Source organism: Primulina tabacum, chromosome 8 (assembly GCF_025594145.1).
Source record: "Primulina tabacum isolate GXHZ01 chromosome 8, ASM2559414v2, whole genome shotgun sequence".
Taxonomy (NCBI): domain Eukaryota; kingdom Viridiplantae; phylum Streptophyta; class Magnoliopsida; order Lamiales; family Gesneriaceae; genus Primulina; species Primulina tabacum.
The window spans coordinates 15,711,022-15,736,967 of record NC_134557.1 but is presented as its reverse complement, the minus strand read 5'-3'; the positions used below and the strand labels follow the sequence as shown (position 1 = coordinate 15,736,967).

General features: G+C 35.2%; 2 protein-coding genes across 5 annotated transcripts in view; one reads left to right on the top strand and one right to left on the bottom strand.

The window, feature by feature from the left end:
• Window positions 1-8,250: 8,250 nt before the first annotated feature.
• Window positions 8,251-13,959, bottom strand: LOC142553831 (uncharacterized). Its single transcript, XM_075664336.1, has 8 exons — window positions 13,582-13,959; window positions 12,890-13,159; window positions 11,781-11,907; window positions 10,662-10,723; window positions 10,334-10,564; window positions 9,309-9,430; window positions 8,829-8,967; window positions 8,251-8,719 (listed from the first exon to the last, which is right to left on the bottom strand). Exons 1-8 carry the CDS (start codon window positions 13,936-13,938, stop codon window positions 8,585-8,587), a joined length of 1,443 nt encoding a protein of 480 aa, XP_075520451.1. The 5' UTR covers window positions 13,939-13,959; the 3' UTR covers window positions 8,251-8,584.
• A 2,910-nt stretch (window positions 13,960-16,869) lies between these two features.
• LOC142553829 (protein HASTY 1) overlaps window positions 16,870-25,946 on the top strand; it is a 29,638-nt gene continuing 20,561 nt past the window's right edge. The window contains exons 1-11 of one of the 4 annotated variants that reach the window (XM_075664330.1): window positions 16,870-17,073; window positions 17,521-17,622; window positions 20,768-20,911; window positions 20,996-21,076; window positions 21,224-21,293; window positions 22,133-22,203; window positions 22,275-22,438; window positions 22,518-22,589; window positions 22,689-22,920; window positions 24,343-24,405; window positions 24,495-24,776. In XM_075664330.1, the coding sequence (XP_075520445.1) occupies window positions 16,966-17,073; window positions 17,521-17,622; window positions 20,768-20,911; window positions 20,996-21,076; window positions 21,224-21,293; window positions 22,133-22,203; window positions 22,275-22,438; window positions 22,518-22,589; window positions 22,689-22,920; window positions 24,343-24,405; window positions 24,495-24,776 (1,389 nt within the window). In that variant the 5' untranslated portion in view covers window positions 16,870-16,965. Of the gene's footprint in view, window positions 17,074-17,517; window positions 17,623-20,761; window positions 20,912-20,995; window positions 21,077-21,223; window positions 21,294-22,132; window positions 22,204-22,274; window positions 22,439-22,517; window positions 22,590-22,688; window positions 22,921-24,342; window positions 24,406-24,494; window positions 24,777-25,946 lie in introns of those variants that run through there. The other 3 variants (XM_075664331.1, XM_075664332.1, XM_075664333.1) reach the window with 3 other exon arrangements.

Genomic DNA, 25,946 nt, shown 5'->3' with positions numbered 1-25,946 from the left:
CAAACATTATCGAATTAGTCACAATTACTTCACTTCTTTCAACGTTTACATTCTCATTACTTTATAAAAATCATGCATAACATATAATTTTGTTTTGAAACCAAGCATGCAAATTGCTTTTAAATGTCTTCCTTAAATCATAAAAATCTCATAGACATTTAAAAAACATAATCTAATCATGAACATTTCATAAACATTTAAAATAATCATAATATCATAAAAATAGCATTTAGAGCACTGTGATGACGTTTACTAATTTTTATGTGTAAAAAGATCGTTTTACCTCTAGACGTAAAATTTCACGTTTTTTACTATTTCTTAATTCCATTTACTCTAACATGTCCCGAATAATTATTTAAGCCTACATGAATTTTCTCATATTTTTATTTAGCTTAAATCGAGGACTTTTAAATTAATCTTTTAAATGTGACGTATTAATGCGTTTTAATTCCGAATTAAACCAAACCTTAATATAAAATTCCCAAATTAAAAACGTAAACATTTAATAATTATTTAAGTTAAATATAAATTCTCGTAATTTTATTAAGCATAAAACTAGGTGTTTCAATTAACTCGTTAATTAGCGTTTCATACGGCGATTCAATCCCGAATAAATCCAAAACTTATTATTTTGATCCCAAATTTTTAACATAACATTTTTAAGATTTATTCTACCCTTCCAAGTCATGAGCCACCCTCGTGGACCCATGGATTCAATTTTACTTCTTTAATTTTTGTTTTAGACACCTTATCGAACCACCCGAGCCATCTCCCAATTTAGTTGAGCTACACCCAAGCCACCTTGAGCCAAAACCTAGCCAACCCATCTAGGGACTCTACTGTGGAAGCCCAACCCAAAAACCCGGCCTTGGCCCGCTCAAAAACTTGCTGAACAGCAGGCCCATTTGCATGTGTGTGTGCGTGAAGGGTGTTCTAGCTTGTGTTAAGTGTCCTAACTACCTTAGGACTCTACCAGCCCTTAACCACCGAGCACCCATGACCCTAATTGCCCCTAGACCAGTACCATAACCGAGCCACTCCCATCCCGAGTCCCTGAACCCAGCAGCAAGGCGCTATACATGGACAGCACATGCGCGTCCCCTCCCCCTTGCTGCCATCCTCACGTTTTCTGATGGTAGGCTTCTAACCATCGAGCCACCCCTTGAACCAGCCCCTCAAGCACCCTCCTAGGACCCTAAGGACCTAACCTAGCCCAGACCAGACCCTCTGGCCGAGCCTCTCTCTTCCCTGCACCACAGCAACAACCAGCGCTATTCCTTGTGCTTCTCGGGTGGGAGTCCTAGCTTGCTAGGACTCCTCCCCAGCTCTCCTGACTCGAGCCCTAGCATGGCTAGGACTCTTTCCTTGACCCATGACAGACACTGGCCGAGCCCTGACCCAAGCCAAGACCAAGCCAACCCCCTTCAACAAGAAACCCGATCCCCTAAACCCCATGACAGTACAACTCGATTCCAGCTTGTTCCTTTGTGGTTGCCGAGAGTTTGGTGTGTTTGTGGGACTCTAGTTCATGTAAAAACTTTGCTTGAACATAACTTAACATCGTGGCAGCCCCTTAACATGTATAGAACAAGTTTTTGGATCAAAATTCATGGATTTCATACATGTATGTGCAATATTCCGAAAATAATCAAAAGAATTTCATGTTTTTCATGCACACGATATTTAAAACGATACTATTATGTGATAGATGAGAAAAAGAGATGTATGGCGTGCCTTTGCATTTTAAACGCACGATTTTACGTTGATGATTGCGAAGAACGGCGACGACAACCTTGGCTTGAAACTCCCCTGAAATTTTCGAACCTTTCTCTTCCAATTATTGAGTGTGTGCCATGTGAAATTAGGGGAGGGATTTTTCAGAAAAGAGGTTGAGTGGGGTTTGGGGATGGTTTTATGTATTTTATAATTAATTATTCTACTAATAGGGGTTAGGCCTATTAAGCACCCAAATTACGCCCATTAGTCTTTAATAAATTAAAATAGTAAAAATTATTTCGTTTAAATAAGTTTGTGAATTTATTAGCCAGGTTGCCAAAACATTCATATTTTTGTTAAAAATCCAATACCGATAAAATTTACGTCCCGGCGTATAAAATCACCCGAAAACCCCTTATTTTCAAAAATAATAAAAGCATCACCCATATTTTAAATAATTAAAAATAATTATTTAATAAAAACATTTTCTATTTTTCAGCCCTCGGTCTCCGTTCCTCGATCGCAACTCGAATAACCTTTAAATATATATTTTAATGCAATCATGTACAAGAATATATTTTAAACATGCAAATATGCACAACATAATTAATTTATGCAATTAAAACATTTAATTAAAATACAAGATAATTTAATAATTGCATGCATCTGGTTTGCCTGGACCTTTAAATTTTCGGGACGTTACAATCTTCCCCCCTTAAATTGAATTTCTTCCTCAAAATTCGCTTATCCTTAATAACCCAAAGTTTAGTCTTAGTTCTAGTATCCCAAAAATCCACGCTTTCGATGCGCTACTCTGATAAAACTTAAATTCTAGAATGTCCTTACGTCTCCTTGATCCCAATTAAATTTTCCTTCTAAATCCTTATGGTCGAATTCTAACTTAAAAAGACCCATAATGACTTAATGATATATTATTATAACCTCGAATTTCAATTTTTCTTACAATTCTCAATATTCAAAATAGATGACCACCCTTATCGTATATTACTTTCCTTATTTTATACCCAAAATGTTCTTCAACTTATCAAATTTCAATCTTAAAATCTCAAACGTATCCGCTAACGCTTAGATTTTCAAGCTTAATATCGATCCATCCTTAAAAATATTTGATTAACATTCCTTATAACATTATAACCAAGGTATCCCAAAGTTCCAAATATTCTTAAAAGTCTAAATCATCAAAAATTCTTATCATTTAACTCATTCAATTATCACTTATTGCTAAACTAGTTCTCAAATTCCTTAATATTTGCAAAATAAATTCTTAATTTTCTCAAAAATCATCCTAATTAGTTCTTAATTTCGAAAATCATACGATCAACCCATAAGTTCTTGGCATTCTTAATTTCCTGCTACGAGTTTCCCATAACATAATTTTTGATAATTTTAAACTTATTTACCCAAAAATCAATTCTCATAATCAATCTTACCTTTCATCAAAACTTAAAATCTCAATTTATACATTTTATTATTCTCAAGTCATTGCAAATCCCCGAATCATTATTTCTTATGAGTAATTCCCAAAAATTATTTCAACTAGTAACCATGAACCAAAAATATTTTCTTAAAAAATCTGTGTGTCCCAAAAGCGTTCATAACATTCACGATTAACTTATAGCCCAAAAATAGGACGTCGATACTAAAACCCAAAAATCAACATAATCTAATTCCACCACAAAGCCAACATGCGTTGAAATCAAATAATTTCTTATTTCATATCGTATTACGTATAAAAATTATAAAGCATATAAATCATATATTATCATAAAGCTATTAAATATGTGACGTAAACATATTATTCATGTAATCATGCAGGTAACATCATAAAATCATAGAAAGCATTTAAACTTACAAGTTTGAGGCTTGACGACTGATCTTCCCGGCGCTAATGGAGGCACAACCCTTTATAGGACCTTTGCTCTGATACCAACTGAAACGTCTGCCCTTTTTATTGCTTTAAAAGTACTAGAAAAAAAAATTTTAAAAACACGGCCATGTACATTTACCACATGAAAATATTTTTATAAAATATTTTACCCTTTTAAAATAAAACATCATCCAACTAGCATTTTAAAAATCAAGTGCAATAGTCATAAAATGAAATCGTCAACTGTTTTACCAAGCCTAAAAAGCAATAAGTTTGAAAAGTTTAGCCCATACTAAACCTCTCAAAATCTCTCAAAACCATAAATAAATAGTCTTAAAATCTTTAACATAAATCATGATTCATAAATCGTAAATGCGGAAAAAATAGAAGCGCTGGTCCTCGGGTTGTGTGCGCCTTCAGTCCAGTCAAATCATCCGTCAAGCCCACCCTCAACCTCACCTGCATCCATCACACCTAGTGAGTCTAAAGACTCAACACACCATAATCCTGGTAACAAGTAATACGTAATACAGTCAACATATAACAGTGAAAAATACTTGTACTTAAAATAATGTTTTCATGAAGATGCATAAACTTCAAACATGAACATTTTCGTAAACCTTTTTATAATGCATGAACCTTAAATATAAACATTTTCATAATGATGCATCAACTTTAAGTATAAATATTTTTATGACATGCATCACATAAACCTTAACATTTTCCTTTCTTTTTCCTCAACATGGCATAACATAAAACCTTTTTCATGATCATAAACATTTTTCTTTTCCTTTTTCTTTGTTGAATTCGGATCGTTAATTGTGACTTTTCTTAAACCTCAAAAGTCGATGGATCCATCTACAAGAAACAGCAGTACTGGGCGGCAGGGAACACCAGCAACACTCTCACCGGTCAACTGGGCCCTGGCCTATCCTCTTTCGAATAGAATACGATCGTCGGGGCTCCCTCTGGGGCCTTTTTCAATAAATGGACTCCCTCTGGAGCCTTTTTCTCTCACGACATTCCCATTTTTACCGTTACCTCATACCGTTACCTCATATTCGTAATAATGGAAATATGATCGTCGGGCTCCCACTGGGACCGTCACCCTCACGATATCTCCACCATTATCGAATTAGTCACAATTACTTCACTTCCTTCAATGTTTATATTCTCATTACTTTATAAAAATCATGCATAACATATAATTTTGTTTGAAACGAAGCATGCAACATGTCTTTTAAATGTCTTCCTTAAATCATAAAAATCTCATAGACATTTAAAAATCATAATCTAGTCATGAACATTTCATACACATTTAAAAGTAATCATAATATCATAAAAACAGCATTTAGAGCACTGCCATGACGTTTACTAATTTTTAGGTGTAAAAAGATCGTTTTACCTCTGGACGTAAAATTTCACGTTTTTGACGTTTTCTTAATTCCATTGACTCTAACATGTCCGAATAATTATTTAAGTCTACATGAATTTTCTCATATTTTTATTTAGCTTAAATCGAGGACTTTTAAATTAATCTTTTAAATGTGACGTATTAATGCGTTTTAATTCCGAATTAAACCAAACCTTAATATAAAATTTCCAAATTAAAAATTTAGACTTTTAATAATTATTTAAGCTTATATCTAAATTTTTGTAATTTTATTAAGCATAAAATTAGGCGTTTCAATTAACTCGTTAATTAGCGTTTTGTGCGGCGATTAAATCCCGAATAAATCCAAAACTTATTATTTTGATCCCAAATTTTTAACATAACATTTTTAAGATTTATTCTACCCTTCCAAGTCATTAGCCACCCCCGTGGACCCATGGATTCAATTTTACTTCTTTAATTTTTGTTTTAGACACCTTATCGAACCACCCGAGCCATCTCCCAATTTACTCGAGCTACGCCCGAGCCACCTTGAGCCAAAACCTAGCCAACCCATCTAGGGACCCTACTGTGCAAGCCCAACCCAAACATCCGGCCCTGGTCCGCTCAAAAACTTGCTGAACAGCAGGCCCATTTGCATATGTGTGTGCGTGAAGGGTGTTCTAGCTTGTGTTAAGTGTCCTAGCTGCCTTAGGATTCTACCAGCCCTTAACCACCGAGCACCCATGACCCTTACTACCCCTAGACCAGTCCCATAACCGAGCCACTCCCAGCCCGAGTCCCTGAACCCAGCAGCAAGGCGCTGTACATGGACAGCACCTGCGCGCCCCCTCCCCCTTGCTGCCATCCTCACGTTTTCTGATGGTAGGCTTCTAACCATCGAGCCACCCCTAGAACCATCCCCTCAAGCACCCTCCTAGAACCCTAAGGACCTAACCTAGCCCAGCCCAGACCCCCTGGGTGAGCCTCTCTCTTCCCTGCAACACAGCAACAACCAGCGCTATTCCTTGTGCTTCTCGGGTGGGAGTCCTAGCTTGCTAGGACTCCTCCCCAGCCCTCCTGACTCGAGTCCTAGCGTGGCTAGGACTCTTTCCTTGACCCATGACAGACACTGGCCGAGCTCTGACCCAAGCCAAGACCAAGCCAACCCCCTTCAACAAGAAACCCGATCCCCTAAACCCCATGACAGTACAACTCGATTCCAGCTTGTTCCTTTGTGGTTGCCGAGAGTTTGGTGTGTTTGTGGGACTCTAGTTCATGTAAAAACTTTGCTTGAACATAACTTAACATCATGGCAGCCCCTTAACATGTATAGAACAAGTTTTTGGATCGAAATTCATGGATTTCATACATGTATGTGCAATATTCCGAAAATAATCAAAAGAATTTCATGTTTTTCATGCACACGATATTTAAAACGATACTACGATGTGATAGATGAGAAAATAAGATGTATGACGTGCCTTTGCGTTTTAAACGCACGATTTTACGTTGACGATTGCGAAGAACGGCGACGACAACCTTGGCTTGAAACTCCTCTGAAATTTTCGAACCTTTCTCTTCAAATTATTGAGTGTGTGCCGTGTGAAATTAGGGGAGGGATTTTTCAGAAAAGTGGCGTGAGGTTGAGTGGGGTTTGGGGATGGTTTTATGTATTTTATAGTTAATTATTCTACTAATAGGGCTTAGGCCTATTAAGCACCCAAATTTAGGTCCATTAGTCTTTAATAAATAAAAATAGTAAAAATTATTTCGTTTAAATAAGTTTGTGAATTTATTAGCCGAGTTGTCAAAACGTTCGTATTTTTGTTAAAAATCCAACACCGATAAAATTTACGTCCCGACGTATAAAATCACCCCAAAACCCCGTATTGTCAAAAATAATAAAAAGCATCACCCATATTATAAATAATTAAAAATAATTATTTAATAAAAACATTTTCTATTTTTCAGCCATCGGTCTCCGTTCCTCGATCGCAACTCGAATAACCTTTAAAAATATATTTTAATGCAATCATGTAGAAAAATATATTTTAAACATGCAAATATGGAAAACATAATTAATTTATCCAATTAAAATATTTAATTAAAATACAAGATAATTTAATAATTGCATGCATGTGGTTTGCGTGGACCTTTAAATTTTCGGAGCGTTACAGGTTAGGTGTTAATAAGTTATGGTTCAAGTTTAGTAAGAGTTGGTTATGTTTCGAGTTAATTCGAGTTAAAATTGATATGTACGCCTAAGTTTTAAATACGAATGAGAAAATTAGTTGAAGAGCTTAAATTTACGTCTAAGAAATATTTATGAGTATATGTTAAGGTGTTATGTTAAGTTTGGGTGAATTTGGGTTGTCGTTTTAAGATCTAAGGATAATTGGGAAAGTTAGGGTTTCAGGGGCAAAATAATCATTTTACACATGAAAAATGTTAGACGTCCTGATAGTGCCCTGAATACTGTAATAAATGTTACAATCTTTATTTTAAATGTTTATGAAATTTTATGATGAAACGTTAATGTTAAAAGACATGTAAAGAAAAATGATATATATGTGCATGAATTTTTATAATTGATGTAAATACGAAAGGTTGAAGTATGTGAATTGATTGTGACTAATACGATAATATGTAATGCCAATGCTTAGTTGACGGGTGAGAGTGTGGCTGATGTCCCCGCCGCCCAGTCACGTGATAATACGTAGATGAATCCATCAATCTATAGCTAATACGAAAGTCACGATTGAGGATTTGAATTCAATATATGATAAAAAGAAAAAAAATGTGATTAAAGGAAAAATGTTTAAGCTTAAGCTTGTCTATGAAATGTTATTTTGATTAAAAATATTTTCACTGTTGCTTGTGAATGTAATTGTATTACTTGTTATCATGATTAAGGTTTGCTGAGTAAATATATTCACTATGTGTGATCGATACAAGTGGACATGATTTTGATGGAGAACTTGATGATTGAACTAGCTGGACTAAAGATGTACATAACCCAATGACATCGATGGTTTTCCACAAAATTATGTTTATGATTTAAGATTATTTTAAAGATTTTATGATTTTTATGCTTATGAGAAGATTTAAAATGCTTATACTTTATTTTGAAACATGCTAGTTTTAAGTTTGGTTGACGTTTACGACTTTATGTTTTGAATTGTGATTTTGAGATTCTCAATTAATTTGTTTGTGAGTTTAATTTAAATGGTGCAAAAGTATTTTAAATGTATACGGATATATGGCCGAAAGCTTTAAGAAAAAAAAATAGTACATTTTAAAGAAAAACGAATAATTGACGTTCCATTACTCTCATTACAAATCCGATAGTTGAGAAGCGGCTAGATATGTTTTTTCACATGGTACTGTATGTCGAATCATTTACCTCAATGAGCTAATGTCAAGTTCAAACCCATGCGAGGGGCAGGACGTGGGCTTGCTCAATCCTCTTTCTCCATGGGATTTCAACGTTCGCCCAGTGAAGCCACTGCCACTAACTTGCTAGAAGTGGTGAAAACTTGCCAGAAGTGGTGAAAACTTGCCAAAAGAAGCACATAATTACTTGGGGGATGAGATTGATTCATGTTCTAAGTAGCCAACAATGGAGATTCCAACCCAGGAAACTGCCCTATGTCATGTCCAATAATGGGCTGAAAATTGCTGTGCAACCCAGCAGCAAAATCATCAGGGCATGTTCCACCACTTTGGAAGTAATCCGCAATCTGCATGAAAGTCCCAAAGCTAGGATGATCATATGATTAATTTAGCACAGGCTGAAAAAGCGTAGTGCAGAAAAAATAAAAGATGAACCAGAAAACTAAAAAGACTTGCATGATTAGCAAGAGCCATGCCACTTAAGGCTGCAGCTTCTATGCTCGATCCCAGTAGCCAATCACCGCATATGCCAGCTCTTCCATGTGGATCAAAGATGCAGGAGATTCCAGGAGAATTAGTGGGAAGAGCAGCACCCCTGTGAATATTGAAACATCTTGCTTCAAAATATTGCAAAAACAAAACAAAAGCTCCTGGCCTGGGTAAAGTAGGGTGTTCCAATTATGTTTCTTTGGCATATTTGTGATGCAATATTGAAAACAGCAGATCCATTTCCATATGCATACATGTTTAAATATATGGTAAAAAAAATGTACTCCTTTATTGATATGCAGAAAACTATAAGTAAAAAAAATACTCAAATTGGTCATTGCCACCGGTGGAGAGCTCAAAATTTAGGTCTGTCATATCGTGATAAATAAACAGGAACATGCATGAAATGAACAATTTCATTCTTTACATGCATGCATGCTTACATACCATAACTGTAATCGACTATAGAAAGGCCTTTTAAGAGAGCTTTTCTGCAGTCCTAATGCATTCTCAAGGCCTTCAAGCATGAGTTCCTTCACCTTTTCTGCTTTAGCAGAAGGAATACTTTCCTGACGAACAAATATAGACTATATTCACTTTCCAGCAACAAAAGAGGAATCATCAGAAAGCTTTTTTTCTTTTTTTGGACGAAAGAGAAAACCAATTAAGAAAGTCGCGAGTAACAACTTGGAAACTTCACAGGCTTTACATTTTCCATTTGTATTTCTTTCAGCTCATTCACTCATGAACTAATAGATTTATGTTGGTGCTTATTGAAGCTGATTTTCCAGTACTGTTAAGGTTCTCCAAGAGTATGAGTAGCCTTAACGGATGGCACGCAATAGCCTCCATGGAATCTAAGGTTCAATAACTGGAATACACAACACCTTTAAAGTTGTGTCGGCTGCCAGAATCTTCTGATACAAACATTATTGTGAACAGACTACATTGCCTTAATCCCCTGGGTTCCAACACAGTAAGAAAAGGTTTGAAAGAACAACAAAAACGTTCCTTTGTGATCATGTTTTTATAGCTTCAAATAAATTGAAATTTTGATCTACAGTAATTAGGTTCCACGTTGATTGTCTGGAAGGTTAAATTATCCTTCCTGAAATTTGTAGCCATATGTGTCCTTTTTTAATGCAGATTCATTACCATAAAAAAAAATATTTTTTTTAAAAAAAGACACATTCACATGGGTCTGAACTAAGTTTGACATGATTATTTACTCCAAGCACAGCTAGTTAATTCACAAGGAAACTATGTCCAATGCTGTATTTTGAGATTAGTTTTCTAATTTATACCTAAATCTTACATCCCCCCTCCCCCTCCCCCTCCCCCTCCCCCTCCCCCTTCCCCACCCCCCCAAATGAAATCTAAGTTGGGTCATGAAAATAAACATCAACAGTTTGGTCAGTATTTGACCATGTAAAAAAACAATCAAGAGGCGAAGAAAGAAAGAATTAGCGGACCTGTGGAACTTTGTTTTGCTTTCCAAATGCTGCTGTGCTCAAAATGGTCCAACAGTAAGGGCCACTGCTTTCTGGACCTAAAAGTTTCTTCGTATTATTTGCAATCCATGAGACAGAATCAACACCCGTAACAAAGGCTCCTTCGAAAGTAATTTCTTGCTCAAGGGAAGAGACAGGGAGGGGATCTTCAAATGCAGCAAGAAGGGCCCATATTGAACTCAAAGTAAGTCTCTGTATATATGAATTGATAAATGTTAAATCAGAGGAATCCTGATCACTAGGGACAAATTAATGTCAGGAGGGGGTTGAGTAAAGTGGCTCAAAATACCTTCATTTGTCTTGCAATTAGCGGTAAGCCTGATGCGGCAAGCAGTCGATTTGCACATTTTCCTGGAGTGTCACATGGCAAGTGGATGAAGACACACAACCAGTTAATCAGATATTTTATATCAAATTCATCAATGTCTGCTGTTCAAAGGAAACTCGGGGAAAACAAATTCATTTAGGCAATTATAAAATTTCAAGGATGTCCATTGTTTTTCTCGTTTAAGTAAAAGGTGAAGTAACTTGATTCAAAAGGTTTTACTCTATTTTAGCAGTTATTTTAAATTAATTGTGGATGCCTTAGGTATCATCAAACTGCAACCATCCAGCAAGATAAGGTAATGGTAATAAAGGAAACTGTCGCTTGACTGTAAAAATGTCATTTTCGAGGAGAGTAAATATCATTCCGGGTATACTTAGTTGATAGTAGGTGCAGTCACATATGAGATAATAGGCAACGAACATCTAGTTCAACCTATTTGGCCTAGGTAAGAACCAATGCACATGAACGAAACAAAAATGCTGCAGCAAACATTCATATTTTTTTGATAGGAAACAATACTTTTTTATTATAATAATAGACGTGTTACAAAGGTAGCGGATGAGTAATCCGCAAATTTTAAAAACGCTACGATACTATCATCATGACCATACATACTTCCAATCCCTAACTAAACTCTGAACGAAGTAAGAGGACTTGTAGTGGGAATGGGAAATTTAGAAATTTCGCACATCCAATTTGCGGACCATACATTGTTTTTGGTACAATCAGAGAGGCATGTGATGGCATTAGTGGAAATACTCAATTCCTTGGGGCTTAAATCGGGCTTGAAAATTAATTTTGAAAAAAGTGTTGCATGCAGAATCATAGATAAACCAAAGATTTGATTATAGACCTTTAACACAGCAACTATTTAAGGTTAAACAAAATTTGAAGGAGTAACACATAATTAGTTTGACAAGTGCCTCTTTAATTGAGAAATGTGCCAACAGCTCACATGCTTCACACAGCTTAATTATGTGCAATCCTGTACGTTGATGGAATGGCTTCTGTAAAGCAGTTAACTCAAAGTCTTCCGGCTAACACATGCAATATATCACGCAAGAGTACTGAGTTACTTGCCATTGTGTGCAATAACAATTGCATCAAAGTTTCCACAAGGCTTCCCCTTCTCGCTCAAGTGCCACATCCCATTGTATGGCTCCATTTTACTTATCCAGCAAGGACGCATCACATTCACCATAGAAGTCTGCACCATGCCAAGTTTTATTCATATAGTAAATTTTAAATTAATATATATGGGGGTTTCAACAACTTAGAAGGAAGCTCAAAGTGCAAAACACAACTTCAACCTATTTCCGATGCTAATTCCAACAAATCAAGTAGCTTCCAATTTTTTAATCTCATACCAACATTATTTGACTTGTTTCTGCAAAAATGGAAATGAAAAAAGATAAAAGGCAGAAAATAAAGCTATGACAAGATTTAGGTTACTCTAAAGTGAATCTTTTAGAAAAATACAAACAAATACTTTTTAGGCTAATGCTTAAAAAATCTCCGTAAGCATTTCTAATACAATATATGTTCTTTAACATGAAAAAGAAACTAAAATACAAAAAACTCAATGGTTTACAAAGTGAAGCATCTCTGAAATTTAAATTTGAGATAATAACACGTTCCCTACAAAGTGTGGAATGCCTTGGGAATAAATGTTCAATGATTTTGACTTCAAGAATTATTTTCAAATAAGAGTTTAGAATGATGGCTTATTTAGAAATACTGAATAACATTGAAAGGAAAATAAAAGCCTTGCTGCATAAAATCGGAGATATTAATCAGTAGGAAAATTAAATGAACCAACTCCGGTTGAAATGTGAAATGGAAAAGCAGACCACAAATGATAAAGTTGTAAACTACCACATGTAGATTGGCACTGAACTTAGACAATTAAGCTCATACCCTTTAAACTAACATTGCATCCTGAATCAATCTGTTTTCAAAAAATTGATTCACACTTAATTTTGCCCCACTGTACACCCATTTAAAACTTTTTCATTTTCTCATTACGAGAATAAAGTGATTTCATGGTGCCACTATGCATGAGAGTCTTTCAACAACTTAAATGGGTATGACAATAACCAGTTTTGTGAAGTTCTTCACCAATCAATCCACGAGCAAAAATAACAGGTATGCTGTCGCGAAGCATCAAAGTAACTACAAGAAATGTGCACCTGTGACAGTATGTGGTCTGCAAGAGGACGCATTCCATTGATACTGATATATCTAGGAGGCATGGCAGGAAGCTGAACAAAACGTCCACCAGATTCAAGCTCACCAACTGTACCTTGCCATTCACAAACAAGGCCTTCTTTTGACCACCCATCAACCATCTCGGCAAACTTGGGGTCAGTAACAGTGAAGAATTGAGCGGCATGATCAAATATTAAAGGATGAGGGTCAATGATTCTAGTTCCCATTCTTCCTCCAAACCCATGCATTCCCTAATGTAGTTAAACTGGATGAGAAGCTCCATAATTACTGACTACTTCTTACTGGTTAAAAAGCTAAACATAAAAGAGGTGACACTTTGACTAAGTTAATAATTGGCAAAACGGGACAAAAAAGAAATAAAGAACACTGAGATTTCGAACAAAATGGCACTGTTTAATGTTAATTCTATAGCTTCTCTCCCTATTCAACATCAATTTGAACACCCCTTACCTCTTTGATGGAGAAATTTTCAAATTTGGAGTAACCATATTTCTCCAATCCTCAACTTCCGGACTCCAACCAAACCCTATCCACGATTTCTTTATCTGTTTTACCATTCCTACGCTATTTAGCTCCTCTCTTCTACTTACCCACACACGTTTTTTTCTCAAACAGTCCCTAAATATTAAAATGAATGCTTACAATGACATACCGTGTCAAACACAGTGGACTTTACTCCTCTCTTTTCCAAGTAAAGAGCACAAACAAGACCGGACATTCCACCTCCGATAATCCCAACAACTGGATCGCTTGAAACCGGAGTCACAAACTCAACCTGCTCCTGGATGAAGCTTTTCTTGATAACAGACCTCCTGGAGGCTCCATGTAACCCCTTTTTCCTCTGAGCCGCAGAGGGATTGTTCATGGGTTGTTCGGCTTCCCTATGACTGTATCTATCGATCTTGCATTGGATGCAAAAATGTGGGCTGATGTGTTTGGGTTTGGTTGAATTGAAATGAGGCAGGGAGTGTATAGGGACGAGGGCGAGAGTCCGAGCAACGAGAGACATTACATTAATGAGACTGGAATGAGATCACCACTTCAGGATAAGAATAATTAGCTTCAAAAAAAAAGGATAAGAATAATTAATAATATAATATAAAATCTAAAATATTGAAATATATTTTAAAATTTTGCATGAAATTTTTATAAACTCTTGTACAGTCTGCTAGAAGTGACAATTTTCCCCATTTGTTCATGGTCTCGCCAAAAAAACTAGAAATAGGCTAGGATGAGTTTTTGATCCTCTTAATTTCGAGTTCGAGGACAAAGATAGATGGATATGAAAGTGAGGATGAAATTCGGGGACGGAACTCGCCATGCCCCATTATCATCCTTAAATCTGAAGGATCTTAATTCGTGAAAATGGTTAACTTTGTTCATATGTTAAATAAAAATTAATATTTTTTTGGCATAAAAAATTAATATCTTTTCATTAGTGACATAAATAGAATATTTGTCTCACAAAATTGACACATAAAACCATCTTATGGGAATTTTTGTAAACTAAATAACCCTTTTAAATAAATTTATACCCAACAAATAAAATATTTATTTGATTTTTTGTTTCCAGCCTTATTAAATACATTAGTCATTTTGACTAAAACATTGATTGAAATGGGAAAAAAATATAATTTTAAATATAAATTTTAAGATTCATAAGTAATGTAATTAAATTCTTATTTTAACACTAAAAAAATTTTGTATGGAATTCTCGTACATAAAAATATATTTTCCTATTCGTATAAAGAACTAAACTGTCTTTTGGTGTGTATAAAAAATTAAATGATAATTTTCATCCGAATTATATTGGCAGCAAGATATAAAACATTTTTTTTTAGTTTGTGAATTAAATTTTTATGATTCGATCTCGAACTTGATACTTTATTCTAAATTTTGGACTTTGATGTCAGATAAATAATAAGTCCTTCGTGCTTTAAGCAACTTTGTATCTATTATTATATCCTCTAAATTATACATCTTTTGTCGTTAAAATTTTGCATATTGCATTGTTGCTCATATGTATTCTTATCGTCTACCATCATCCACACTTGATGTTTCAAAATTATTTTTCCCGTGAATTACATTTGAAAATCAGGCTTATTAATAATTCTTCATTAGGTCTCAAATAAGACGTCTTCTCGTAGTTTAAAGAAGAATTACTTGAATGATTTAAAGTTCACATAACGTTTCCTAAGAGTATTAAAAATGTATAGCCTAACTCGTCTTTATATAAAAATGAGATTTTCTCTTTCCCTCTCAATATCTATATACTAGAAAACTACAATTATTGTATATTTCTGACGTAATAAGAGGTTTTAGAGATAAATGAATGATCAAATCATGTAGTAGAAGGACTATAAAACCACAAGATAAAGAAAATAATAAAACTATATGATCATTTAAAAGAGAAAAATCATTTTATTTATCTTCTATCATCATCATTCTCTTTTTATTTTACCATTTGAATGTGAGTGAAATACAAGAAACCTCAAAACATAGTAGGAACATAAGGACTTTGGCGGGGGAATAAAGGTATGGAATCTTAATCTCACGTACCATTGACTTAGCTCGTGGTGCTCTGGAGTTCTGGAATTTTGGTGTTATGGAAGCTTAAAAAAAGGGTCTTACCTTTTTTCAGCCTAAGGACTACCATAGAGAAGGCCAAGGAAAGAACAGGTGTGCGTGGATGTAGAGCTTGATGTCGAAATAGATTATCGATGAGCGAAGATTCACGAGAAATATTAAGGGTTCGCTTGGTCTTTAGGATATGATAATTGAATGATTAATAATTTGATTGATATGATAAGATATATAATGTATGGTGTGAAATTAGTGAGATGGATAAAATCATGATCAAAATATTAATGACCGAAATACCCTTCATCTTAATATTTAATTTATTTCCCATTATCGTTTCTTTCTCCCAAAACTACAGCCTGTTTTCCGAAAAATCACACGCCAATTGTAAACCCTTTCCTTTTTCTTCGTCCCCGAAGATTGAAAGCCGATGTGAGATCCGTGAAAGATCTGAAGCGAATAGCCAACAGAAACCTTGTGTGAAGCTCTGTGCATCGATAAATCAGACCCGAAAACACCCCCTGATTCAGAAATTTATCCGGTTGCTTCACAAACTGAGGCAGTTCCTTCCACCACATACGCATCCAGCGCGGAAAACATAGCTCGTTTGCTCGAAAACTGGACTAAAAAGTATCCGAATACATGGAAAGCCAGTATAAATAAGAGCGATTATGGTGCTTCTTTAGCCCACAACCTTTCCATTGGATCAAGTTGGAGCCCGAGTGAAGGAACAATCTGCACAAGAATGTTGAGTTTCAAAGATATCTCTGTCTGTTTCAGCGGAGGAAGATGCTAAGTTTGATGCTGCGAATTTCACAACTCAAACACATGAGCAAAAGAAACGCAAATTCCCCTTGTTATGCTGGAGAAATGGCTGTTTGATGATGCAGCTCCGCAAGGGCAGGAAGCTGATTTCATGGACTTGGCTTTGGGGAAAACTAACAGTTGCAATTTTGATACTTGAAATCAGGGATATTTTGTTCATTAGTCTTCTTTGGTGTAGTCTGATAGTTTTTATCCTTCTTCCATGTGAGATTTCTTCTCCAACACAAACAGTAAAATTGTCAGATAAGTAGTCAATGTCAAGTTTAATAATCAAAGCAAACAAAATATTAATAAATTATCCTACCTTAATACTACTTACCAAACTAGCCCTAAATTGATCGTCTGAAAAGTACGGATTGTTGATAACTACAAATTAAATTAATAATTTATTAGTTAATAAATAAAATTTCTTTATCCAGCTAACGCACAATATCAACTTTTTGGTTTTTACATTATTTCAGTTGATATATATATTTATTTACTCATAAATTAATTTGTCCGAAAGCAAATTGAATAATAATAAAAAGAAAACAGAATAAAACCATACTCGCCCTCTTCCCCAACTCGATCATTTTCGATTTAACTTTCGAGAGTTGGCCAAAACTCACCCTAAACCTCGGGGTGCTCGAAAATGGAGGAGAATGTCATAGCTAGCAACGTGGCGCAAGCTATAGCCACCGCCCTCGACTGGACCTCCTCTCCCGATACTCGTGCTGCCGCCCACTCTTATTTAGAAACAGTAAGCACATTGATTCCAAGTAATCGGGAAAATTCGTGCTCACTATCGGAGAGAAGATGCAGTTTTTTTTGTTTCGATTTTCATAAAGTTTTTTTTTTGTTTTTGCTGAAATACACAACTCCTTTCTTTCATGATGATACTGAATGAGCAAGTTGTTTCTTTGCTTCATAAATATATACTCTGATTTTTTAAGAAGTAAATTTATCACTCTTACTGGACAAGCACGATGTGAAACATGCTTTCAAATGGGTTTCCATGGGATTATATCTGAAAACGAATTTTTGGCGAGGAATGAAAAGCGTGTGCATTTTGGTAGTTTTGATTTGCGGTTTGCTCAAGAGAACAAGGGCAAAATAACAAATCCTGAACATCTAGCTTTGATATTTCCTTTGTTACCATCAATGAACGAGAAGATTAACTGTCATTTTGTTCTATTACTGCTAGTAGATAAAAGCTGGGGATGCACGTGTACTGGCAAGTACATCATTTCTTTTGGTCAAGCGGGATTGGTCTTCTGAAATCCGTTTGCATGCTTTTAAAATGCTCCAGGTACATGGAACCATCCTATTGTCTCTGTTTCAGAATAAGTGATTGACATGAAATTTCTTCTAGTTTTGCTTGTAATATGCGAGAAACCTTGAATAGAGTGAGCTTATATAAGCATCATTAATCATTTATAATTTACTGCGAATATTCCCCTCTTGATAGATATTTTGTTTAAGTTATAAAGTTTATGTGAAATAGAAGTATTCATGTATTATTTGAGGATGAATTGACCAAATTTTGAATTATTTGAGGCCAGAAAATCTCAGTACGCAATAGTTGAGTTAATGAGAAGTTAAGCTTTTTTTGATTAAGAACTTATTATATCCATGGAGTTCTGCTCGATACGGTTAAGGTTATCATCCAAATCCTGAATTGAAAGTGGCATTATTGGATATAATTTAAAATGTATCGATCAATTGAACTTTTTAATTGGAGTGAAAATGGTTTTCTGGCCTAAAAAACAAAGAAAAAGGTTAGAACACTAGCCGGGATACTAAGAATGTCAAATGATGTACCTAGTGTAATTATTAGAAAAAAATCTGATGGCATATCAACAACATTAAGACTCAGAATTGTTGTTGGTCTATGGCTATGCACAAATGAATTTCAGCTGGGCTAATTTTAATTTAACCACCTCATATATTTCCATTAGAAAATTAGATAAGAACAACAACCAAGCAATTCTGGGATTAAAATTTACCTGATCAACTGTAATGGAGTAAGAGAAAAGTTCAAAACCTCAATTTGGAACCATATTTTCATGAAACGCAGACAATTGCCGCAAACGTATGGTCCAGGTTTAGATTCCAATGTAGCAAATAGCAATTCAATCCACATTTGACAGCTAAACAATTACAAGCATACATGTTTTTTCCTTGACAATTATCTGCTTTAGCTTTCAACTCTAGACATCGCATGGAGAGATTAGAGATCACATAGAATCCTTGCTTCTTTTTTCCTTGACAATCCATTGCAAGCATCATTCTGGCAGCCAGTGGTTGCTAAAATGTCGAGAAAATTGGCTACATGGAAGAAAGCATTCTTGTCTAGAGGGGGAAGATTAACATTGATACTATTGGTTTTGAATTCCATCCCGATATATTACATGTCTTTATTTAAGGTCCCCAAAAGTGTAGCGATTCGATGGATAAGATCTCAAGGAATTTTTTATGGGACGGAGCGGATGGAGATGGCCACATACATTTGGCCGCATGGGATCAAGTTTGTAAACCGAAGGATAGAGGGGGATTGGGAATTGCGAAAATTAACTTCAGAAATACGGCCTTGCTTGGGAAGTGGTAGTGGAGATTTTTCCAAGAAGATGGGACATTATGGAAAAAGATAATTGTTAGCAAATATGGGTTACAAGAAAATGGGTGGGATGCGGGGTTGGCAAGAAATGTCACGTTTAGATGCCCTTGGAAGTTTATTTCCCGAATATACCCAACTTTTAAACAAAAAATTTCTGTTAAGGTGAGAGGAGAGAATAAGGTTAGATTTTGGGAGGATAATTGGTTGGGGGCCTCTTCGTTCAAAGATTGTTTCCCAGCTTTGTTTCAGCTATCATCATTTCACAATTTGCCTATATCATATTTTGTACAATTTGATAATGTCACATGCAACCATTCTTGGGATTTTCATTTTAGAAGGGGGTAAGAGACGAGGAGATTGATGAGTTGTCAGAGTTATTAGAAGTCTTAGAATCGGTTAGATTAGTTGAGGGGGTAGACGATTTTATTCAGTGGAGCGGGGATTCGTCGGGTTTTTTTTCAGTTAGCTCATTCTACGAGTCTTTCTTCCCAAATCATCTTTTTCCACAATTCCAACTTTTCAATACTATTTGGAAAGTCCCGGTTCCAAACAAGATCAGCTTTTTTCTTGTACAGCCACTCTGGGTAAGCTACCTACCTCGGAGATGATCCAAAAAAGATGCCCCGGAATTGCTTTGTGCCCCAATTGGTGTGTTCTATGCAGAAATGAAATAGAGACACATGACCATATGCTCATCCATTGTCCATTCTCGTTATCATTGTGGGGTAGAGCGTTGCAAGAGCTGCGGTTGGTTTGGGTGATACCTAGGTCAACAAAAGAGTTATTCAATATGGATTTTGGGACAAACCACAGGTACTAGAGGAAGAATTTTTTGGCAAGTCGTGGTTCATTGCATATGTTGGACGGTTTGGTTGGAGAGAAATCGAAGAATCTTCGAAGGAAAAGGGGCAAATACAGACAAGTGCTGGGAAAAGATCAAGATTAACATTGCCATGTGGATTGGAACTCATAAAGATTTCAAGAGTGTTTCAATTTTCGATTTGATAAGACATTGGGAATATGTGTATCACTAAGTTAGTCATAATATTGTGTGCGAAATTATGACAGTGAACTTCTAGTCCACTGATGTAATCCATTTTACTATATTATTAATAAAATTTTGTTTCCTATAAAAAAAAAATAAGTATAGAAAATAAAATTCAGATTGATGATCCATTAGTTCATTACAATTTTTGTTCTTATATAAACATATTTTCTGCATAATAACCTCTTAAAATGTGTTTTTTTAAAAACTAATAAGTGTTCATGGTATTGTATTCTCCTAAAGCGTGAAGATTTTAGGAATATAGTTAAACAGGGAAACATATAAAATATAGATCCAAGATTAGTTCTGTTTTTCTACAATCACGCTTATAAGTTTTTATATATAAAATAGCAATGCTTTTGATGTTCTCTTTGTGTTAATGAAATTTTCTCCTTTGTAAAATGAAGATGGTATGCTAGTCATATCATCCAAAGAAGCACTAAGACCTGGAAAGCCAATATCTGTAAGTGCAGAGTTGGTTCAGAAATAACAATCAATACGCTATAGGTATCAAAGTTATATCAGTCCGTATTTCCCTGTGTTTTCTCCAGTAAGTATGGGTTGAAAATGTTTGTGAAACAAGTGATTGCACATTTATCTTTTATTTTCTAGGAAAATAATTCATCAGAGTGGTAATCATTTCATAGTTTTTCTTCCTTGTTTTTAGAATTCTCTGCAATGTGTTTTCTTTTCTGCATAAATTACCATCCTAGGAGATCCTTTGTCTCTCAGTTGTACCAGGACTATTTGGCTCCTTGGACCTCAAATCTCACTTTTTGATGGCTTCTCCAGCATGTAGTGCGATTCCGTTGGGATGAACTAAACACAGTGGACCGAAGGAACTTTGCAAATTTGGCTGTTGACTCGATTTCTGAAATTTCAAACCCTTTTGAAGAATGGGTTTTTAAAAGTCAGACAGCTGCACTCGTTGCTGAGGTTTTTTGCTATTTTCAGTTTCGACATTTTATTTACATCACTCCTGGCCTATTGTTGATAGTACTTTTGTTGATTTTTTTGAAGGTAGTAAGAAGAGAAGGTCTAAGTATATGGTCGGAACTTCTTCCAACAATAATAACTCTCTCCAACAAGGGTCCTATACAAGTAGAACACATCTTTCTTACTTGTTTCCGTGGTTTCAATCGCTTAGATTCTTAGCTCATGTCCGTGTTCTGATAAACAAACAAGGGCAAGACTTTTTTCCAGATACCATTTGGGTAATATTGAAGCTGAACTTTGTATTCTTGTCAGGCAGAGCTGGTATCAATGATGCTAAGGTGGCTTCCAGAAGATATTACTGTCCATAATGAAGATTTAGAAGGTCTGTGATAGTCATACATATAGTATTTGTTCATAGTTGTCAAAGGCGAGCGCCTAAGGCGAGAGATGCCACCAGGCGAGGACCTTGATCTTGGGGTCCCAGGCGCAACAATTCATTAAGGCGAGCCCAGACGCTTGCCTGGACTAGCCTTGGAAGTAAGCGCGTCTGAGTGAATTTTTTTTAATTACTTGTTTAAAACTAAAAGCTCAAACACAAACCCAAACTCTAGCAACCAAACCCCCAATACTGGAATCAGAAGAAGAGAGTTTTGCACAGAAGAACGAGGTGAGGACTTCTACGTCCAAGACAACCAAAAAAACCGATTTCACATCTTTTGGATGAAGAAGAAGAAAAAATTGATTATCAAGAAAATGATGAAGACCAAGAAAAATGCAAGTCTGAAAGTTCTGCGGACTCTGACGATTCGAAAGAAGAAGATAACTTGATTTGAATGATTGAAGAATTTTAATCATGTCCCTAATCACTATGAACTCATTAATTATTTTTTGTTTAGTGTGACATTGTGATTTAATTATTTCATATTTAATATATTTATTCTAAGATAAATATATTTTTTAAAAAATTTAAAATGTGCACCTTGCTTCGGTAAGGCGCACGCCTCGCCTCACGCCTCAGGCTTCATGGCCCTTGTGCGCCTTGGTGCGCCTTGCGCCCTTGACAACTATATGTTTGTTGGTGTCCATCCATTTTGAGAGCACATTTGAGTACTTTTAGCATTTGTTTTCCTTTTGGAATTGAAATATTTATTAATGATATTAATGACCTTGCATTATAAGTTTTGCTTTCCTTCGTAATCAAGGTCAAGATGTTTGTCATAGGTGATAGACGCAGGCTTTTACTACGTGGGCTAACTGAGTCTTTGCCAGAGATTTTACCTTTGCTGTACACTGTGAGTTTGATCATATCGACATCATTTTGATCTATATCACCGTCATTTGTTCATGTCCTTTTCTTTTTAAGCTGCTAGAAAGGAACTTCGGGGCAGCACTCATGGAAGCTGGTAGAGAAAACATGGATATTGCAAAATATCATGCTGCAACAGTAACAGCTACACTCAATGCTATTAACGCATATGCGGAGTGGGCTCCATTATCTGATCTAGCAAAATTCGGAATCATACATGGGTATTGTTGCTTCTAGTTCTGCAAACTCTAGCGAAATATTGGTAGCGTTCATTTTCTAACTCCTCTTTGTAACTAACAGTTGTGGATTCCTACTCACTTCTCCTGATTTTCGCCTTCATGCCTGCGAATTTTTTAAGCTTGTCTCGCCAAGGTAGACAACAAGATTCTTTATTTTGTGGTATTTGCTAGAAGATTTATGCACTGGAAAAACTCAATTCACGTGGCCATCCTTGTGTATTCTTTTGTGTAGGAAAAGACCTATAGATGCCACTTCTGAATTTGATTCCGCAATGAGGAATGTTTTTGAGATCTTAATGAATGTTTCCAAGCAATATTTGGATGAATCTAGCTCTAATTCTAGCTGCAATGACAGTGAACTTGAGTTTGCGGAGTATACATGTGAAAGTTTGGTTTCATTGGGTTCAACAAACTTGCATTGTATTTCCGGTGATGCAACTATTCTCTCATTTTACCTCCAACAGGTCTTTTTTCTATTTTTCCTTTTTTAAATTCATAATTATGCGTTAGTTGTCACAAGCTCACAAGTTTGTGATGATGATTGAATTAAAAATATATTTCAGGTGGTTTGGTTGGTTTAATTTGGAGAAATCAGTTTATTTACGCTGTCGTATGTGTCAGTTTTTTTAGTTTTTCACTCATCCTTATCTTTCCATCGCCTGTTGTTCACTGCATCTACGATTATAGACAAGTAACATGCATTACTAATTTATTGTGGAAATATTATTTGTTTATCACGATAGTCAGTATGAAATCAGTGGCTTCTTTATGATCATCATGGAGCTGGACAGTCATTTTAAGCTAATTTAGGCGAAAATTGTTCGATTATCAATATGCAATATTTTTGGGTAGTTAATAGTGAGAATTTGTGTAGTTACTATGTGACTTGCCGGCTGCCGCTGGTGATCGGTCAGTGGATGTTGGCATTCATTGTTGAGTGATCGACTTCTTTATGATTATTGAAATTTTAAAATATTGATTCTAAGTTTTGTAAAATATTTTATGCTTCAACTTGAGTGCGAGGGTTGGAAATATGGACAATGTTTTCTTATTTTTTCCGGGAAATGTTTCCATTTCCAAAAACGCAAACATGCCGACATAATTCCTCAAGAAGAGAAATTTTACTTCACTTTCATATTCATCAATACAATCATTAATTTAAATTTAAGTTTTCATCGCCCCCGAAAATATTGTTGTATTATATTCTAAACCAATTTATAATTTTTTTAAAAATTCAAATAACACAATATATTAAAAAATTAACTATCTCAACAATTTCTGAGGTCACATGGCATAATTTTTTTATATCTAAAAATATAACCAAACAATCATCATGTTCCCCAATTTAACTTCATACTTTTTCAAGCTTTGAAAATATATTATCTTAATTTTGTTAGACTTGGGATTTTAGATTGATATTTTTGTTATAATTTTAAGTATGTAAGCTTGTATAAACAATATTGTTTTCTATTTTATATCAAGAACCCATATATCATTTGCACTTCTCTTAATTATTTATATTTCATATGGCACAAGCTCAGATAATTTTTTGTAAGCTTGAAGAATTAATACAGAACATACTGGGTGATGGAGATTTTGTTAGCTATCTTAGCTAATATCTACTGTATATTATCTTGTGCTTTAGTATGAAGGCATTGTTCAGGTTTAAAGACTATGGATGTGTGTAGTTGTGGGAAACAATTTATTTTGAGTCAAAGCCTGATCGTCATGCATTTAGAACTGAAGTTAAAATTTACTCCTGAACCAATATAACCTGTGCCTCTGTTATTAGCATATCAAGATGAAAATTACAATTAAAGAATTGTGTACTTATAAAAAATTGTCCTTTAGATTTGATTCCTTTAGTATGTTTCTTAACTTTGCAGATGCTGGGCTTTTTCCGACATTTTAAACTGGTGCTTCACTATGAATCTCTCCGCTTTTGGCTGGTATTATCTGCAAAACACATAGTGGTGACTTTTGAAGTTTCATGGACTCTAAGTTTCTGAATAATTGTCTTTTCTTCTTGCTATGATAGGCCTTGCTTCGTGACTTGATGTTCAAATCCAAGACTGCTGGCGTTCAAGATCTTTCCGCTGATAGTTTGAATGCTTGCCCGACCAATGCTGATGGTGAAAAGAGAAAGATGTTAGCTTTAGTAAATGATGAAGTATGTAGTGCTATATTAGACATATCTTTTCAAAGAATGCTGAGAAAAGAAAAAGTTCATCCTGGGTTGGCTCTGACTGATAGATCCTTGGAGTTGTGGAGTGATGATTTTGACAGCAAAGTGGATTTCAGTCAATATCGTTCAAGACTTGTATGTTTAACATGGTGACTCTTTGTTGTCAATTTTTTTTCACTTAGTAACTCCTTTTATAGCTGTACTAACCTTTTATTGAAGTTTCGATCCAGCATTTTTAAATTTGGCAATCCATCCGTTCACCATCTTATTGATGGAACTTGATGTTTGGAAACGGTGTGATTTGTAGATGGAGTAGCATAAGCATACTACGTGTGTCTAGTAACTTTTGCGTCAAACTTCACTTAAACAGTTGAAACAAATTTTCTAGCTTCCATAAATGAAAATTTGTTGCACCCAAAGGAAACTCTTTCACCCGGTTCATTCTCGGAATATATAGGCATTTCAAAATTCCTAATAAGCTTATGGATCAACTTTCTGAAGTCCTTTTCTATCGTACATGTTTTCCTAATCTCTCTCGTTTTCACCAGTCTTAATATTTAGAGAACATCAAAGGCTGTTTGCTTAGAGAAGGTGAAAGACCGATTTAGTGGGTATCCTTATCTTAATAGTTGCATTTGGAAAGGCATTTAAATCTGAGAACTTTTGTGCGGGATGTTGCTTCCTTTACTTTACCTAGATAGCCACTGTCATTTTTTGAGGGACTACAAGGGTTTACGTTAATGGATTCAAGTGTCAATGCTCTAGTTCGCTCAAAATTTTTATGTCAAGATTGCTTGGTTGGTTTCCTTTTCAGCAGGAACTGGCATTGTGATATCTTCTTGCTTTTTCTATTACTAGTTAATGTATATTTATATTGTATGGTGGGTCGGATCATTAGTTTCTTTGTAGTAGTAGTTTTTTAGATTTTTCTTGTATTGGAAAAGCTGATCTGATGAGAGGTTGAACTAAAAATCTAAGGACAATATATCATTGTTAGCTGTCTAAAATTTTCTTTCTAGGCAAGTGGAGATAATATATCCTGTTGATCTGCACTGGTGTTCACTGCTTATGACTTTTTAGCATTGAAGGCATCAGACTGTCCTATTTTACTCAAAGTTCCGGCATAAAATTTTAACAGTTATTCTTTGATGGGGGGACAGTATATTGTAATAATTGCTCTTACCTAGTGAATTATTACATTTAGTAAACAAGGAGAACTTGGCTGCTACATGGAAGATTATTGCATAAATATCACATCAAATTAATATCTATAAGAATGCAATTTGATATGGAATATTATGACAT

Excerpts from the sequence above, each read along its gene's own strand:
- LOC142553831 (XM_075664336.1), bottom strand. The coding sequence starts at position 13,938 with ATGTCTCTCGTTGCTCGGACTCTCGCCCTCGTCCCTATACACTCCCTG. Across the intron at positions 13,160-13,581 it reads AGTCCACTGTGTTTGACACG|GGAATGCATGGGTTTGGAGG; the intron begins GTATGTCATTGT and ends TAACTACATTAG. Across the intron at positions 8,720-8,828 it reads GCATGGCTCTTGCTAATCAT|ATTGCGGATTACTTCCAAAG; the intron begins GCAAGTCTTTTT and ends ACTTTCATGCAG.